This window comes from Girardinichthys multiradiatus, chromosome 3 (assembly GCF_021462225.1).
Source record: "Girardinichthys multiradiatus isolate DD_20200921_A chromosome 3, DD_fGirMul_XY1, whole genome shotgun sequence".
Lineage (NCBI taxonomy): Eukaryota > Metazoa > Chordata > Actinopteri > Cyprinodontiformes > Goodeidae > Girardinichthys > Girardinichthys multiradiatus.
In genome coordinates, this window is record NC_061796.1 from 16,289,842 (window position 1) to 16,309,141 (window position 19,300).

General features: G+C 38.1%; 1 protein-coding gene across 2 annotated transcripts in view; it reads left to right on the top strand.

The window, feature by feature from the left end:
* Positions 1-19,300, top strand: part of LOC124864120 (nuclear factor of activated T-cells, cytoplasmic 1-like) — a 72,429-nt gene that overhangs the window by 14,609 nt on the left and 38,520 nt on the right. For both annotated transcript variants that reach the window (XM_047358757.1, XM_047358767.1), the window contains exons 4-6: positions 5,456-5,658; positions 10,283-10,455; positions 11,478-11,618. In XM_047358757.1, coding sequence (XP_047214713.1) covers positions 5,456-5,658; positions 10,283-10,455; positions 11,478-11,618 — 517 coding nt within the window. The remainder of the gene's footprint in view (positions 1-5,455; positions 5,659-10,282; positions 10,456-11,477; positions 11,619-19,300) is intronic.

Consider the following 19,300-nt stretch of genomic DNA (forward strand, 5'->3'; position numbering starts at 1 on the left):
CAGGCAAGTTACTCTACTGTGTGGTAGAAAACCAACAATGCACATCACTCTGAACACGCCTTCCTCAACAATGACCCATGGTGGTGGCAGTGTTATGCTGCAGGGATATTCAATTAAATTCAGTTTATTTAGCGCCAATTCACAACACATGTTGTCTCAAGGCACTTCAGAAAGTCAGGTATATACATTCCAATTAATCCTAACCATTGAACAGTGCTGTCAGATTCAGTTATTTATTCAAATTGAATAAAAAGTTTTTATATCTAAGGAAACCCAGCAGATTGCATCCAGTAAGAGACTTGCAGCAGCCACTCCTCTTGGATGAGCATGTAGCGATAGTGGACAGTCACTGGCGTTGACTTTGCAGCAATCCCTCATACTGAGCATGCATGTAGCGACAGTGGAGAGGAAAAACTCCCTTTTAACAGGAAGAAACCTCCAGCAGAACCAGGCTCAGTGTGAGCGGCCATCTGCCACGACCAACTGGGGGTTTGAGAGAACAGAGCAGAGACACAAAAAGAACACAGAGCACTGATCCAGGAGTCCTTTCTATGGGAAGGAAAAGTAAATGTTAATGGATGTAGCTCCTTTAGTCGTTTCATCTAGAAAGAACAGATTAACCTTGTAAACTGGCTTAGAGTTTGAGTCTGAAATAGAGCACATATAATTAGTTACAGTAAAAGCTCAGTCAATTGCTATGTCTAGGAGAGGGAAAGGGTTAAGCACTGAAAGACAGGGCCAAGTGGATCATCTGTAGAAGGAGAGCATTAAGTTGTTGCCAGCAGAAGCTCGGACGATTCCCCTCTCCAAAAAGATGTCACAGGTAGACACAGAGTCAGGCCGGGTGTAGCTTCTAGGAAGAGAAAAGAGAGAGAACATAAAGTTAAAAGCTGAAATAACAGCAAATAATGCAAAATTGGAGAGTAGTGTGAGAATGTAGCCAAGAGAATGAAAGTGGTCATTATGTCCTCCAGCAGTCTAAGCCTATAGCAGCATAACTACAGAGATAGCTCAATATAACCTAAGCCACTCTAACTATAAGCTTTATCAAAAAGGGAGGTTTTAAGCCTAGCCTTAAAAGTAAACAGGGTGTCTGCCTCACAGACTAAAACTGGCAGCTGGTTCCACAGGAGAGGAGTCTGATAACTAAAGGATCTGCCTCCCATTCAACTTCTAGAGACTCTAGGTACCACCAGTAAACCTGCAGTGTGAGAACGAAGTGATCTCTTAGGAATATATTGAACAATCAGATCTCTGATGTATGATGGAGCTAAATCATTAAGGGCTTTATATGTGAGGAGGAGAATTTTAAATTCTATTCTGGATTTTACAGGGAGCCAAAGAAGGGAAGCTAAATATGTTTCTTAAGCAGAAACAAGACAGCTAGTCAGAGTTGAAGGGGAGATAATAGAATGGCATGCAGTGCAATTATGAAACAGAAAACCTGTCTCAGCTAAAGACTGAGACTAAGGTCACGGTTGACCTTCCAGAATGTACTATTTTGGGTTGAAATACATTGAAGTTTGTGTTGTAACGCAACAAAATCTTAAAAAGTTAATGAGGTATTTCATACATCTAATACATATTTTCTACTTATATATAAAATGAAGAAAAAGTCTACTTGTGATGTGTAGCTCACTGAGCATCACAGGGGTTCAGCAGAAGCAGAGACAGGACTGTAGGCAGAGGGTCAGGGGGAGCACATATGGAAAAACAATTGAAATAAGTTGCCTTCTCTAGCTGCCGGGTAGGCTAACGTCACCACAGAAGACTACCTGACCTCATTAATCACTTCCTCTCCCCCATGAGGTCATGAGGCTTTGAGTCCTGATACCTGAATGTGTGTTACCCTAAGACGAGTGAAAAGACAATCCCCCTCCCAGGCTGAACTCCTCCGGCTGTTCTGACTCTCCTGTGGGCCACCCAGCAGCTATGTGTCTGCTTAGGAATCAACTTAAGGTCACAGAGAAACCCTCCAAAAGAAAGTCCACACATGCAAAAGTGACAGATAACACAGCAGTCCAGCACTCTGCCTCCTGTTAATCCAAAACACAACGTCATGCAATCAAATGCTCTGGTGTTTCAGATTTGTATCTCGTGCATCACTGTGGCCCTCCCACAAGTCAATGTGCCAGTAACTGGTAGCATGTGTGCGTATACATAATTGCTGCTGGTGACACTATAAGTAAAATATAACAAGGCGAGCAGGGTCTGTCGGTGAGATCACTGCGCAGATTAAGTGGCCTCATGAGATGCCAAGACTTCAAGAAGCTCCTGACCTCGGCCTAACTCACTGATGACTAGCATGTGTGACTAGCTCACGGATTGAGACAGCTGCTAGAAACACTGCTGAAGACTGAAGAGAGAAATAGAAGTGAATATGATTGACAGCTTCAGCTTTACCACTTGCCATATGATTCCTTGATACATGAATCAGAGAGGAAAGCCAGATAAGAACCGATGCATAGATCACTGTAACATATGGATATATACTTGACTTGGATGGCTGCTCATACCCTATTTTTATTCAAGGTGATTAATTTGGAAACTTTGCAAGAGAAGAGGTGCCTGCTCTGACTTGTCCTTCATCCAAAAGCTATCTCATTAACTTTAGACAGCACACATTTAATCTTGGTGTCAGAGCAAGTTTTACTTCTAAGACAGATATGTTCCTGAACCAGAGACATTACAGGTCCATGAAAATGTAGCCCTAATTTTTAAAAGACCTACAAAATAACAGCTCTCCAGTCACCTCACTCTTCCTCACAGCCACGTGCCTGCCTGCCCTCTCAAAAGTAATTATAAACCAATTAATCAGATTATGTCATAGGTTACATGTGGTCTGCCTTTTTCTATATAAATCAGTGCAATAGATAAACAACTTGGGTCTTTTTATTCCATTTGACGTTACCTCTGTTTTCACTCGGACGGAGCTCAGAAAAAATTTGTTTGAGGCAGTGCACTGGTGTGTGCTTAGGTAATTGAGCAATTTTGTGGTATTTTGTCAGAGAGCCCCAACTTTTGTGAGCCCCGGTCTTGAGTAACTGATCTCCGGCAGTAGAATTTCCAAGCGGTCAGGAAGCCACCTGGGTGGATGCATGGAGGTTCACATATTGACAGGGTACTCCCATTCATTTTTTGGGTCTACTGTACCAGATATATTCTGCAGTTCCACTGCAATTGTGAGGTTAGAGATATCTCTGAGCACACAAAACATTCCCTCTAATGACCATCTAAGAACATTGCACTGCAGCGATAATGTGCATCCTGGGAGGTCTATGGCTTTTACCCTCAGTTTTACAACATAATGTCGTCAGTAAATTATCTTGGTCAAACATCACTTACAAACTTTATTTGTTTTTGAACCGCTCCTTAAAATTTGAAACACTGTCCCCATATTAAAGTTTTTAAACCATGCTCACCAAGATAAATTGTTAACTTGCTGTTTTTAAAACACTGAGAGAAGAACATAGACAAAGAAAAAAAAAATCAACATTTACAGGTTAGGTTTGAAATCCAGTGGTCCCCCAAATTTACAATGATTTTTAGACTGTGCATAGCCAAGCAGGTTCTCTCTACCTTTTCACAAATATTTGATCTTTTTATTAGTTGAGCAGTAGCAGCTATTAGAGGTGTGCAAGAGGAAGCAGTAGTTGTTTGAAGTGGTGATCCTGACACGCGAGTCTTTTTCATCACAGTAGGATACAGTCTCTGAGCTTTAATGGAAATCATAATGCAAGTTCATAACTGCCCAAAGGCAGAGGGGGCAGAATTGTGTTGTGCTTCATGGAGGTGTTGTTTTAGTGCCACAATCCACACTTGAAAAATGTGCTGAAATAAAAGCAACCTATTTTGGATTTGTTTCCGAACTCGGGTCAATATAGAAAATCCAGGCCTGGGTTGATTTAACACAAATGTGTTTAGTTATACGTTTGATCCATCTCAGCCTAGGTTAGATTTTTAACCAGAAAATGGGTTAAATAAATAATGCCTAGTGTTAAGGCTATTAAAGAGTGGGCTAAAAAGCATAACCCATAACTTGGCTTACCCATTAGCAAATATTTGGGTAAAAATAAGAGTTGTTTTTTTTTTGTTTAATTCTTTATTAAAATTACCTGATAAAAAATAATACCAACAACAACTACATAATGTCAAACACATTTATTGACTGACAACTGAATCAAGATCACAAAATCCATGCTCATTTAACAGAGTAAAAAATATTTCCTTACCATATTGACTTGATGTTTAATTATTTGATAAAGTTTGAATTTTGAACAGCTAACACGAGCCTGCACCAAGTACTAAGTGGTAAATGGCTCTTTTTATTTTATTTTATTGAACAAATCAATTATTAACTCAATACCAACAAAACAAATAATAGTCATAAAACACAGTTGCAGCCAACACTAAAAGTAAGAATAAACATGGCTTCTTAGCCTGTCTATGACAAATTATTTGATCAAAGGATGAATGTTGAGCATAGCTAACACTAGCTTGTGCTAACCACTTAGTCAGGTAAAGGCTAATGTTAACTTAAGCGGATTAACTAGTTCTTCAGCATAAAGTCAAAAATACAACTCAATGACATTATCCTACATCATCATTTTACCATTTCGTATTTCATCCTGTGGAAGATGTTCGGTGAAGTCTGATCAGGTTTTCCGGTTCAAAATGGTGGTCTGGGAAGAATGATGAGACTTCTTCTAGTCTGGTCTCTAAGCCAGCAAATGTGGTCACAATTTTTGACCCAATGTTTAATTAAAACAACCCAATCTCTATCTTAATAGCATAAAGCCAGCATTAAGGTAATAAAAATAACACAACAGATTTTTGAGTGCAGATTTAGTTTTAGGTTTCAATCATCTGCCTTCATGTATATCATGGTTGGGTTTCCAGTAACCTTAAGACTCAAGAATAATTTGTCAGCATCAAAAATACTGTTTCATCATTTTGATACAACCCATGTATAATAGAAAATTGATAATAACTCAGCCAATGCTTGGAAAAAAAACAAATAGAATAAAACGAGATCATCACATGTTCAGGTAGACTTGTGTCTAAAAATTATTTTAACCTTAGTTTGCTGCTTCCTTCTTTGTGTTTTCATTTCTAAAGTGAAAGAATTATAAGATTTTATTTAGCAGAGGTGATGAGAAACTCCTGGGATTGTTTATCTGTGTCCATGTCTGTAGACACAATGGATCTTTAATTCCACAGGGAATCAGAAACAGACAAAAATAAATCACCATTTTTTAAGTTCTGTAAATTAACTCAAAAGATGTGAACTATTGAAAATATGAAAAAAAAGGAGTTTTTTATTAGAGCCATTAAATACTGCCATTAAATACCTTTTTAGTTATTAGTAGCTGATGCACATTTAATCTGTTTCCTGCCCTGAAGGTACTAACAGCTGGTGTTTCTTCTCACCTCGGCTTCTTTGTTATCCCACCAGCTTTATGGTTACATGGAAAGCGAGCCGCTCACCCTGCAGCTTTTCATCGGGACAGCAGACGATCGCCTCCTGCGACCACATGCCTTCTACCAGGTCCACCGCATCACCGGCAAAACCGTCTCCACTGCCAGCCACGAAGTCATGCAATCCAACACAAAGATTCTGGAGATCCCTCTACTGCCGGAAAACAACATGAGAGCCATGTGAGTGCTTTGAGATGTGTTAATTAACCTTTTCTCCATATTTGTTTCTGAAGTAAACCTTACTTTAAAACACAATGTTTCTTTTATGGCTTAACCATGCAGAACAGAACGCATGATTGCAGGCACATTACACCACACAATTTTAAATAGGCCTCTGTCCTTTCAACCCCATGAGGTGCACAATTTTTAGGGTCGACGCAGTTCATGGCTGGCTAACTCTGCCTGACATGCATAAACAGGGACTGTAAAGGTCAGGATACAGTCACCATTCCACCCATATGAAGTGCCTCAACTACATTAATGTCAGCCAGTTTATTTATATATGACAATAGGATGAATGTGCCAAAACATTCTTACCAAAGTGGCAAGTGTATTGAAAAAAATAGTGCCTGTCACAAACACATAATAAACACATACAAACAGGAACAATACGTGCTTTCCTTTCACTGAATTATAACCCACCTATTAAAAAGATTGAGGAAGACCTACAGAAACGGCCAAGCCTACCCATCTCTTTGATTGGAAGAATTAACTGCATTAAAATGAACATCCTACCAAGGTTGACATTATCTTTTTCAATCGCTCTCTATACCCTTACCACAACTTTTCTTTAAGTCTCTCAACAAAACTGTGATACAGTCATTTGGAAAGGTAAGGTGGCCAGGAGGGCTTTAGAAATATTATAATGGGATTACAAATCAGGAGGGCTTCAACTACCAAATTAAAAAAAATATTACTTCGCAGCACAGATGTGGTTTATTTTATCTATGTTTAAAGCTGACATAGTTCCATCATGGGTTCACATTGCATTCCATCCTTTGACCGATAATGCTTATTCTGATTTTGTGTATAAGTATGACTCAAAAAGCTTATGGTATGATGTACATAAATGCATTGGACACAAAACCAGACTGTCAGAAAGTCACCTCTGAAACAGAACCACCTCATTCCACTAAATAATAAGATTCTGGAAACCTGGTATTAAAATGCAGAACATATCTTGGAGGACTGCTTTGAAAAAGGAACTTTAATATCCTTTGAACAACTAAAAAGCAAGTACAATCTGTCAAACAAGACTTTATTTTTTGTTATCTTTAACTACAGTCATTTCTAAGCAGCAATTTGGGCAATTTCAAGACCTGAAAAACCACAGCATAATGGTTTGCAATCTATATTTATTTTCACTCTTTGTACTCTATTTTGATAAAACAAACTAAAATTCTTTGAAATAGCCCTGGCAGGGAGAGAAGTAGGGAATCAGTATTGTTTGTTGTTTGAAAATTGAAAATAAAATATTGCAAAAAACAATAAGCACTTTCCAGCTGATTATTATAAGATGGAATGTACAGCATTCTTAAATGGCAGCTTTTACCACCTCGAGTTTCCTTTTTCACATTTAGTAACATTTTTGGAAACAAGTAGCAAAAAATAGTACATTTAAGATGTGGCAAAAAGAACGAAATAAAATTGTTTGTCCAGTTTAATACCCACCATTAGAAATGCACCGATGAGGGATTTTGAAGACAATTTCCATTCACCGATTTTTTAAAGCTCTAATTTGCCAATGCACATTTCAGCTGACTGCAATTTCACTGATTCTCATAATAAGTTTCAGAGCAGCCAATCAGGACCGGTCATGGGTAAAATCAGCTGATTCCAGTCACCGGCTGATTTCTCAGTGCATTGCTTGCACTATAGTGTGCAGGCAACGCACTGTACACATAATATCAACATCACAGTTTAATCTTTTAGAATTCATATTTCCGCAATACATTTTTAAACAGAGTATTTTAGATTAGGGACAATAGAGATCAGTAGAGCAAATTCCATCTGCAGGTCTTTATTTAATGTCATGTTCCAACAAATGTGTTTATTAAACAATTTTAACAGCCATAAATAGGTCTTGGTTATGCCTTTTTAGGAGTAATAGTAGCCAAAGCTAAGACTTTGTAGCATCAGTGAATAAAACCTTATACACCCCTCCAACAAAATTACAAAGAATAACAGGTTTCTTTTGCTTTCATATTACTTCCAACTTAAAACGTGCTGTGTTATATAAAAGGACAATCTGATTTGCAGTAGTTGTTGCTAGAGGGACACTCTTCTGTGGACAGTTTAGACTCACTAAATAACGAGACTTGCATGGTTTTGGTCATAGGAGGAACTCTACATTGTGTCCAGGTAGTGGCTCTTTTCCAGACGCTCCTTTCACATGAGACTGGAGGGAATTTTTTTGGACTCGTTCCTAGAACCCTGTGTTAAATAAGGTCATTATCTTACTCAAAACTACATTTATCCCTTTGCTATTTAGATATTAGCAGTTTTGTTTCTAATAAAGTGTTAAAACAGTTGTAGGACAGCTAGTTTAATGCTTGCTAAAATAACTGGCAGTGTAGGGATAATTATTGGACATTTCTCTTTAACATTAATATTAGTCCCGTCTATCATGCACAACAGAACCACAATATCCTTTATACAGTCATATTCTCATGTGCACTGCTTATTTGTTTCAGCTAACGAGTCCCTTCTGGTTTGATTGACAATAAGAAAGACTTCTCATGTGGTGTTAACTTTTCCTCTTTGACGTTCACACCCAGCTTGAAAGCAGAGGAGTGAAAGTTTCCTCTGCTTTCCTCTGACAGTCAAACGTAAAGAAAGGCCTTTAACTGCCTGTTTCCGCTGAGATGTTTACTAGTCACTTTGATAAGGCAGTCTTCAACTTCATCTGCTCTCCTGCCGGCGATGATTTGCTTGCATGTGTGGGATGCAGATGGCAGCAAACTGCAGTTTCTGACAGCTTTGGTTTTTCTCCATTCCTGTTAAAAGAAGTCTGTTTGTGCACAAAAGCTAACTGAACTTGTTGTAACATTAAATCACAAGTTAATAAGAAAGCTGGCAGAGATTTTCTAACAGTTCTTGTGAGAATTTGTAAGACGGTTGCCTTAAAGATTTTAAAATGTCTATTCCCCACTAGGTTCAACAAATTCTGCCAAAGACACGTGAATAATTTCTAATGCCTATCTTTCCGATGCTGATTTTATATAGTCATGACAGAGCACCAGATTTTGCAGATGTGATAAGGAGTGGATGTCTAGACTTCTTTTTCAGTTTTTCCTCATTCGTATTGTGCAAACCAAAAGCATGGAAAGTAAAAAAAAATGGTGCAAAACCTGACGTTTGCCGTGTTCCAGGAGTACTGCCCAGAAATCTACCACGTAACACAAATAAAATGCCAGAGCATATCCCATTTGTTTTCTCTCCTTTTTACCAGCCAAATTAGTTGTATTTCAATTTATAAATGCCGGCAAAAAACCTTTTCTCCACTAAATAGATGAAGAGAAACTTCAGCTCTTTACCTCCCAAATTGTAAAATGGAATAAATAACGACAGACAGCTTAGGGAATGGTCTGCTGCTGCATGTGGAAATGATTACAAGCAGTTTATGGACAGAATGAAGAAATTCAAAGGACAAAGTGGCTCTGCATACTGATAGATCTTTCTGTGATACTGGTGTCTTATGATAATTATCCCCTCAATGCTTTGAGCAGTTAAAATATTAAATAAACCCATTAATCGATATTTAAATAGTTATGCCCAAATAATCTTCCAATGTGTGAATACAATATCATAATCGCTGATGCTAAATGCATGGAGGTTTTGTTTCTTTCAAAATTATTGACACCCATTGTACTTTTCTGCCTTTTGTCACATTACAATCAAAAACCTGAGTGTGTTTTATTGAGATTGTATGTGATAGACCCAAAAGTAGTGCATAATTCTGAAGTGGAAGGAAAAGGACACCGGGTTTTCAGTATATGTTGACTCATATAGAAAATAATAAATGCGGTGGAAAACTTACACTTTACATCACACTGGAAACATAATTTCCACTGGAAAACATGGTGGTGGTGGCATCATGCCGTAGGGATCCTTTTCTCTACCAACAACGGGGATGTTTAGAGTTGATAGAAAGATGGATGGATCTAAACATAATACAATCCTTGATGCTAGTGCTACAATGGTTTAGATCAAAGCACATTTATGTGATATAATGGTCCAGCTAAAGTCCAGATCTAAATCCAATTAAAATTATCTGTGGCATGTCTTGAAAACTGATGTTAACAGATGGTCTTCATCCAATCTCCATCAGTGAGCTTGAGCTATTCTGCAAAGAAGAATGGGCAAAATATCAGTTTCCAGATGTTCAAACCTTGTAGAGACATTACCCCAAAAATCTTGTGGCTGTAATGGCAGCGAAATGTAATTCTATAAAGTATCGGCTCAGGGCAGCAGAGTACAAATGGAGGCCTCATGTTTCAAATTTTCTTGGTGAAAAATTTAGAAACCATATATGATTTTGCTCTAATATGCACTACTTTGACAAGCGTCTATCACATAAAAAAATGTCAATAATATATATACTGAGGTTTGTGGTTGTAACATCATAAAATGTGAAAAAGTTAAAGGGTATGAACATTTTAGTAAGAAACTGTATTTAAAATGCATTATGTACTGTTATATGATTAACTAATCATACAAGAGAGAAACAATGATTCGTTCAGATAGTGACAACATAATGTATAAATGAATAATCAGATATTTTTTCATCCTGCCTCTCTTCTAGAATTGACTGTGCAGGAATCCTGAAACTGCGCAATTCCGACATCGAACTACGCAAAGGAGAAACAGACATCGGGCGGAAAAACACCCGCGTCAGGTTGGTGTTCCGTGTGCACATCAACCAGCCCAACGGCAGAACGGTGTCTCTACAGGTTGCCTCAAACCCTATCGAATGCTGTAAGTCTGAGACATTAACACACACACACACATGCACATACACACAGCCAAACAGAAACAAACACAAAATCTTTCCAATGGCTTTCCAGTTGAGAAAAAAGTGGGATCTATTGTCGCCATGCAATAAAATGAGCCTCTATTTTATTACCTACTGGAACAAATTCAGTACCTTTGGACTCAATAAGGTTTATACAATCAAAGTATTTCACCAAGGCAAAAGATGCATTGTTCATACTGCCTAACACACATTACCTTTACTAAATTCACATTTTATGAATGCTCAAGTTATTGTGGTAAAAGCACCCCATTAGCACATGTTCCACAAAGGGCATTTGCCAGACCCAGTTTTGGCTTGGTTAAATGATTTCATCCTAAGAAATTTATTTTTCTTTGAAATTTATTTCTGTGTATAGGTGTTATGTGATTGGCACCCAAGAAACGAATTAAAGCATTGTGCTGAGGCAGAGCTAACATTACACTTTATTGTTGAACGTCAAAGTTATTTGGAGCTGGTTCATCATCTCTGAACAGTAAGGGACCTTAAAGCTCTTTAGAAAACTTGTATTCAAATAAATTCATAAATCAAATCCACATCTATGTGATAATAAGCATTCAGTTTAATCATCTGGCTGTAAATCCTGTCAGTATATTCCAGAGGTTAAAGTTGACCCCAGCTTGCCTCATTTCAACAAAAGCAGAGACAGGTGGTTGGCCACAGGCTGCTTGATGGAAACAATGAAGCGAAGATCTGACCGTGAACGTATTATTCTGAAATGTTCTGTGCCTTTTTTGAAGCAGCTGTTGGCTGAAAATCTCTTAGCAAGAGGTCATGAAATCATCGTAATAAATTTGATAAGCTGGTTTTCTTAATCAAAAGCTGCTGTTTTACAGGCCGTGTCCTGGTCATGCTCTTCTCAGGGTAGATTGTGATCAGCAAGTCTGTTCACATGAACTTGAACCCAGAACTGAAAGATGTGTGTGTCTGTGTGTGTGTGTGTGTGTGTGTGTGTGTGTGTCTGCAGCCCAGCGCTCAGCTCAGGAGCTTCCCTTGGTGGAGAAGCAGAGTGTGGAGAGTTATCCTGCCACTGGAGGCAAAATGATGATGCTTGGTGGTCTCAATTTCCTTCCTGAGTCCAAGGTGGTGTTCGTGGAGAAGGCACAGGGTAAACTGGACACAAACCTTCCCAGGCTGTGCTCCCGACATTTTAATCTCCCTTCCTAATATCTCTTTCAAATGTATCTACACTTCTCCTTTCCAGTTGTGTTTTTCTTTTTTTTATTCTTTCTTCCCGTCAAAATAGAGTAAGACTTGCCAGAAAGCAACATGTGTTGTGCATTAGGACACTATATTTTTAACCAAAGCGTATTTACATTTGCTGAAGTTTCCATTGCCTGTTCTTTGGTTCTCGCCACAAGTTAAGGAATGAATCACAACCAGGCCATGTGCAATATCTCTTTTTCTCACTATTCCTTTCTGCCTTGCTGTTCTGTCTTCACTTACTGCCTTGCTCCTGACAGTTAACCCTTTCACTCACTTTGCCAGACGTTAACCGTGGTCTCTCACCACTGCCACTGGCTAAGACAGGCTAGTCCTTTTGTTTCTCTGTATTCTCAGTGTTGTGGGTGGAAGTAACAGCAGAAAGAGTAATAATCAAGTTTGCGTATGACTGACTGATGATCGTGAACAATTCTTTGATTGCTTGCAAAAAAAAATCTAATCATTCATGTATTTAGTGGCATAATCTCAACTTTAAAGGCCTTAACTATCACAACTAAAACCTTCCTCTAACTTATATTTTTATGATCAGTTAGAAAATGTATGCTTTTTTGATGAAAAATTAAAATGAATAGCCATTTATACTGTATTCTGTATTCTGTATTCATCTGTTATTAACCACGCTTTTTTACTTTTAATTTAATTTGATAATAAATAGGACCACAAGCATCCAGTGACTTTTACTGAAAAGCAGACATGGTTGCACCCCTTATTAAACTTGGCTAAATGAAACATTGTTGAGCCATATCCTGTTCCCGTTGCTGTTAATACAAACACAAACAATTCTAGCCAAAATAACGTAGGGTATTGTATGCTGTTTTTTTTCTTTTTTTTTTTTTTTACCCGGCAAACCTGTGAGGCCCATTTTATGTTTTGGATTTGCAATTATTTACAGATCCCTTCTCTACACAAAGAATACTTTGCTAGTTTCATTAAAATATGGTGTTTAGTTTATTGTTGAGCATGTACAAATGAAAAAGAAATAGTTTTTGCAATTTAAAAAAGGCATCAAAATATTTTTACTATTAGTGTTAAGCATCCTGCAAGTCGAGGTGAGTCAGTCTTCAGTTCTTTTGATCACAGGAATACAAATCAGAGTAACTGTATGGTGGTATGCCCTCACTCCAAGGCAGCATTTTAGATTCAGTGCTTTTTTATTATATTTATTATCAAATCGATTGTTTTATGAAAGGCACGACATTGCTTTTCATTATGTGAATGATGTCTGAGTATAACTCACCCTATGACCTCACAGCAAAGATTGCATTGAGCCTTTATGTGACAATACTGTTAGATTAAAACATGGATGACCAGTTCTTTAAAACAATATCCTAATGAAGACAAGACTGAAATCACTGATTTCATGCATAGGTACAATCAGTTTTTTTCTGGGTTTGCAGGTTTCTTCTCAACTTCGCTCTATTCTTCTGCTATAAACATTGGTGTGACTTTTAAAGGGGGTTTTTGTTGTTAAGTCAGAAGTTGAAAATATCATCTGGAACTAGTATAGAAGGGAGCGGCCCGTCTTCTTACCCATAATGCTAATACATGGCCACATTTCACCTATACTGGCTTCAGTTCACTGGCTTCCGGTGTGATATAGGATTGATTATAAAATTATGTTGTTGGGTTTTATGTCTCCTATTGGATAAGCACCTCAACTCAATAACTCTCTGAACTGCTACTCTAAACAATGCAGCTGACCTAATGTGAGCTAACCAGCTTCTGCTGAAGTCCCCAAAACAAGGCTGAAGACCAAAGGGGATCGAGCCTCTCAGGCAGCGGCCTCTAGACTCTGGAGTTTGCAGAATCTGCACTGCACCCCTCACCCATCCGTGAAAAGAGAAAGAAAAAGTACATAATTTTTGTGACGGACAAGCAGTTGTGCAACAACAAAACATACCGGCACTTTGTTTTCTGCTAAATTACACTCTATATAGGTCATTTGGGTAAATGTTTTATACCTCATATAATCATAGGTTATATCAGCACTTTCAATTGGTTTTAATAATAGAAAACAGAATCTTGAAACTTTGTTTTTTTTTTTGAAGATTCTTAAAATTTTAGCTTTTCTCTCACTGAATGATCAAACACAAAAACACAAAAAAATCTAGGCAAAATAACGTAGGGTATTGTATGCTGTTTTTATTTTGTTTTTTTTACCTGGCAAACCTGCGAGGCCCATTTTATGTTTTGGATCTGCAATTATTTGCAGATCCCTCCTCTACACAAAGAATACTTTGCTAGTTTTGTTAAAATATGGTGTTTAGTTTGTTGTTGAGCATGTACAAATTAAAAATAAATAGTTTTGCAATTTAAAAAAGGCATCAAAATATTTTTACTATTAGTGTTAAGCATCCTGCAAGTCGAGGTGAGTCAGTCTTCAGTTCTTTTGATCACAGGAATACAAATCAGAGTCATATCAGCACTTTCAATTGGTTTTAATAATAGAAAACAGAATCTGGAAACTTGTTTTTTTTTTTTTGAAAATTCTTAAAATTTTAGCTTTTCTCTCACCGAATGATCAACTGTGAAGAATCTGGAGTTAAGAAAGAAACTATGATGTGTTCATGGGAAGGAGTTAATCATTGGTAATTTGGTGTCTTCTTTTTCCTGGTTTTACTTAGTCATGGGGGCGGAGGGTGGAGGGGTCCCTGGAGAGGAAATCTCATACATACATGCCCTCCTGTCTGAGCCCTGTGACCCCCTTCTAGGTTCTGTTTCCTGTCTTTCACCCACTCTTCTTATTTCAGACTTGTTTCCTTCTGTTTCTCTGTTTTTCCCTCCCCAATATTCAGTTTTTCTTACATCTATCCTCAATACCTGCTAAAGACATTAGCCACTGTGGAGTTCTTCTCCAATGGGATCCCCACACTTTGGCCTGCTATTGATATTTCAGCGGACTGTTTTCCGACTCGCCATTGATGAGCGAGAGATCATAGCAGAGGTTATCTGTTTTGTACTTGGACTGTTTTTATGTAAACTTTAATGAATTACTGCTCTGAATTAAAATGTCCATTGTAGACTTATTCACACCCTCTAAACACACATGCTTTCAGTGCTGGCAGCTGCGTATAAGCATGGATAAAGCAGAGTACATGGGTCCAAAATACACAGCAAAATTTGCCATTAGTTTGGCATTTTACCTAAGAAAAATCCTATTTTATAAAGTTTCAAAGAAAGATTCCCTTTATTTAGAGTCAGGCTCAGAGTAACACTATCAAAATGATTTGGGAAATACCATACAATTATATTTTTATTACAGATTCTCTCTGTAACTTCGGTTTTATTTTCTGCTGGAAAAGTTCATGACTAAATGAGCCCTTAAAAGCGTCGCACCACAATGATTACTTCTCTCAGACAGTTACCATTACACGCAAAGAGGCACACACATTTATGCGTAGCCAAACTCCTTGGAAGGCCTAGAAACCAATCACTGCTTTTGCCACAGTGGTGACAGCCATTACTGCTGCTGCCATCGAAGGTCAGAATGGCTGCTCACTTTCCGAAATTGACTCCAATAAACACCTTCCAGAATGTTCCACAAATCCTAAGGAGCAAAAGACGGATTTTGGGAAGTTTGAGTCCAACGTGTGTGAATAATCCTTTGCAGTTAAAATCATCTAAATTGAGTCAGTGCAGGATCACAGGCAGCTCAAAAGCCCATTAGCTCAAATGGGCCAGCTATAAATCATAAAGGCTTGCCTTTTAAATGCTCAAATTTGAAATAATAATAATAATAAAGAAACTACCATAAACATTTACAAAATTGTCCCATTAACAATTAGTGGTTAAATGAAGAAGCAGTCTAAAATAACCATCAGACCTTTAAGAATAATTGAACCACTAGCTTTATATTGAAAGTAAGAAATTCTTGAAGCATCTACAGAGATATTTATTGAAGTGATACTAAGGGCTGATTTTAAATCTAAAAATATTGATATCATATTTATATCTATGTACCAAAATAAATAGTTGCATCATTTTAAAATAAGGGGCTGTCCCAGTCTGCAGTGCCTTACAGAAGTATTCATACCACTTGACCTTTATCACATATTCCAACTGCAAACTCTGCAGTTTGTTTGGATTTTATAAGATAGACCAACATAAAGTTGGAAGGAAATTCGTAGGAAAAAGGCACACATTTTAAAATATTTTATAAAAAATAGCATTTATGTTCTGCTCCATATATTCTGATACCCCTAAGAAAAATCCAGCTCAACAAAATGCCTTCACTAGTCACCTAATTAGTGAATAGAGTCCACCTATTTTGTGGTGGAAAACTACAACTGAACATCACACTGAACACAGTAGCCCTATTGGGAAACATGGTGGTGGCAGCATTATGCTGTGGGGATGTTTTTGTCCAGGAGGGGACAGAGAAGCTGCTCAGGGTTGACGGGAAGATGGATGTAGCTAAACACAGGTCAATCATTGAAGAAACATCTTAAAGGGTCGGGGTGGAAGTTCACCTTCCAGCAGGACAACGATTCTCAACATTCAGCCAGAGCAGACATAGAGCAAAGTATATATCTTAGATTGATCCAGTGAAAGCCCAGACCTAAATTCAAAAATGTTATGTTCACGAATGCTCTCCTGTCAGCATGACTGGGTTTGGGTTATTTTCCAAAGAAGAATGGCCAACAATTTCAGTTTGTATGTGTAAACATCCAGCAGAGACATATCCCAAAAGGTTTCCTTTTATAATTGCAACAAAAGGTGGTTTTACAAAGTGTTGACTCAAGGGGAGTCTATGCAAATACACTCCAAACTTTTCAGATTTTTAGTTTAAGTTCAATTGATATGAATTATCTTGCAAGACACTGTAAGTGACAATTAATTCTGTTCAGGGATCAACAAAAGCAGCAGCTTCTTTCCCTGTTCGTACAGTTAAAACCATCCCCTCCTTCTATGTGTGTTGCTTTTTAATGTCTGTCCTCCCCTGCCCCCTGAGACATCCCGTGTATCAAATAAACTGACCTATTCCTGTTGCTGCTGCAGGAAATCTTAATGCAGCTTGAAAGATAATTACTTTCTTTTTAAACGTCTCATCCATACCCACTGCTTCCCTTCATCTCCCAAGGGATAACTGATGCAAACTCTATAGTTGAATGTGTTTGCTGATGCTGTTGTATACGCTGGTACTCACTCTAGCTGCTAGCCTGCGGGCCTGTTTGTGTTGTTCAGGAGGAAGTGTTTTCTGTGAGTCATCCACGAAGGATTCCCCGTAGAGGAGAGAAGCGGAAAAGAACGGATCCCGATATCAAGGAAAGAAAGAGAAGGAAGGAAAAAGTTAGAAACAGGCAGTACTTCTTTAGAAATGCTGCCCGTTTCCAGGTGCACAAAGGAAAGAGAATATATCCTGCTCTAAATTTAGTATTTAAACCAATGGCAAACTGATTTTTACATCCTGCAGGACATCTGATTTATTCACTATTATAAAAGAAAAAAAAAAAATAGTTTTTCAGCTCAGTTCTGACCACATATAGAACAGAGATCGAATGAATCAAATACCAGATCATCATAAACCCAAGAAATCCAGATTTCACATCTTTGTTTCTGCTCCTACAAGATTTGTCTTTTTCCCCTCTTTCTGGGATGAAAATAATTATATTTGCAGAGCCGCAGCTTGTGCATTTATTAAACTTTCCATCAGCTTGTGCTTTGTTGAGTTAGATTCCACTTTGATAATGTTCACATTAATTGTTTTGTTCCAGTGTGTCCAGTTTGTATACTGGCATAGGTGAAGGAAGACATACCTGGCACACTTATTGCAGTGTGTGTTCTAGCCTGCCCTGCTTTCTACAGATGGAATGAGCGCTAGAGGCAGGGAAAATAGACAGACAGATAAACAGAGCGAGAGAGGGAGAGAGAGAGATGGGGAAAGCCTACTCTCTGACTCAGAGGGAAGGGAATTCCCTGGTGAGCCGGATAGATTTAAAATCTATTGGATTGGAGTGTTGCCTGCAGCTCTGGAGCGCCACATGGCCTGATCTGCAGCAGAGAGAAGAGTGGCCCTCTCCATGTCCCTGTCTCCATCTCTCCTTCACGCAGTTTGTTCTGAAGCATTAGGATGGCATCCTTAACTATAACCTTACTCGGCTATTATGATTCCTACTGGAAGAACTTGTTAAGAGTTAATTTAAAGGTTGTTTACACTTGACTTAAGCAGCTACCACAGACAAGTCTAAACACCAGATAAACTGGTTGATACAGTGCCTTGCGAAAGTACTTGGCCCCCTTGAACTGGTCAACCTCTTGCCACATTTCAGGCTTCAAACATAAAGATATAAAATTATAATTTTTTATGAAGAATCAACAACAAGTGGGACACAATCGTGACGTGGAATGACATTTATTGGATGTGTCAAACTTTTTTAACAAAAAACTGAAAAGTGGGGCGTGTAATACTGCCTACACTCTGCTTTGGCATCATCAGACCAGTGCATGATTTATGATGCTTATTTTGAAATAATACTTGGTAAGCACTGCTGTTTTGGTTATATCTATGGTGCGTCTTGTACGAAGGTTGCCCTGGAAACCCACCCTGTGTAATAATAGTGGCTTCACAAGAACGAGACATGACAAGATTTTGAACAAATTTTTAGCTTCAGTGGGGAAAATGTCAGCATGTAACATACATACTGGCTTTTTGTTTGGGGTGGTATTGGGGGACATGATTTTTGTGTGTTTCTTTTAATAGCAGCAGGGTTGATGAAGGGTGGGTTGCCCCTCCAAAATAATGACAGGGGAAACAATGCATACTTTTTAATTTAAAAACAATGGAGTTAAGTAAACATCCTTGACTTTAATGGATTAAAATTATCATTGATACAAATAATCCATGCTAAGGTAATATACAATATTTCTTCTGCTGTCTTTGAGAAACTGACATTTTTGCATTAGGATTTTATAGGACGTCCTAAGGGTTAAATGAATATAGCTAAAATGAATAATGTTGAAACATAATTCCAAGAAAAACCTAAAGTAGACATACATCTAGCATTCTCTTTTCAGTCAGTCAGGTACTACTGTAACCCCTGTGAGGCTGTAAAACATCATGCAAAACCAGCTAGCTTTCAAGTTGAAAATGTTTAACCTAATATTATGAATGCTGGCCAACATTCAGCATCTTCTGATCATTTTTATATGCAATTCCACTCTAAGCCGCGTCTCTTTCAGCCTTTATTGTCTCAGGTCAAGTCACCTCACACCTTTCTTGTTATAAACTTACAGTAACTAACTTCCTGGCTATAAACCCATCATAAATCCACCGTCAGGTCATATTCTATACAGATGCCTCTGGATCTGAAGCAGTCCTTTATTTCTCCATTTTTACCAGTTTTTAGACTGGCAGAAGCCAGTTGTTTAGAGGGAGATTGCAGCTGTATCTCTGGAATCAGTCACAAGGGAATCCCTCTGGCCTGCTGGCTTCGCTCTTTCACGGGCAGCAAGTTGACTGCCTTGAGAGTGTGTTTAAAATTACTGAAGCATTTCAATTCAAGGCAGAAGCAGCAGTGGTGGTGGTGCGGCAGTAGAAAGGTAATAAAATGGAAGATAAACTGAAGA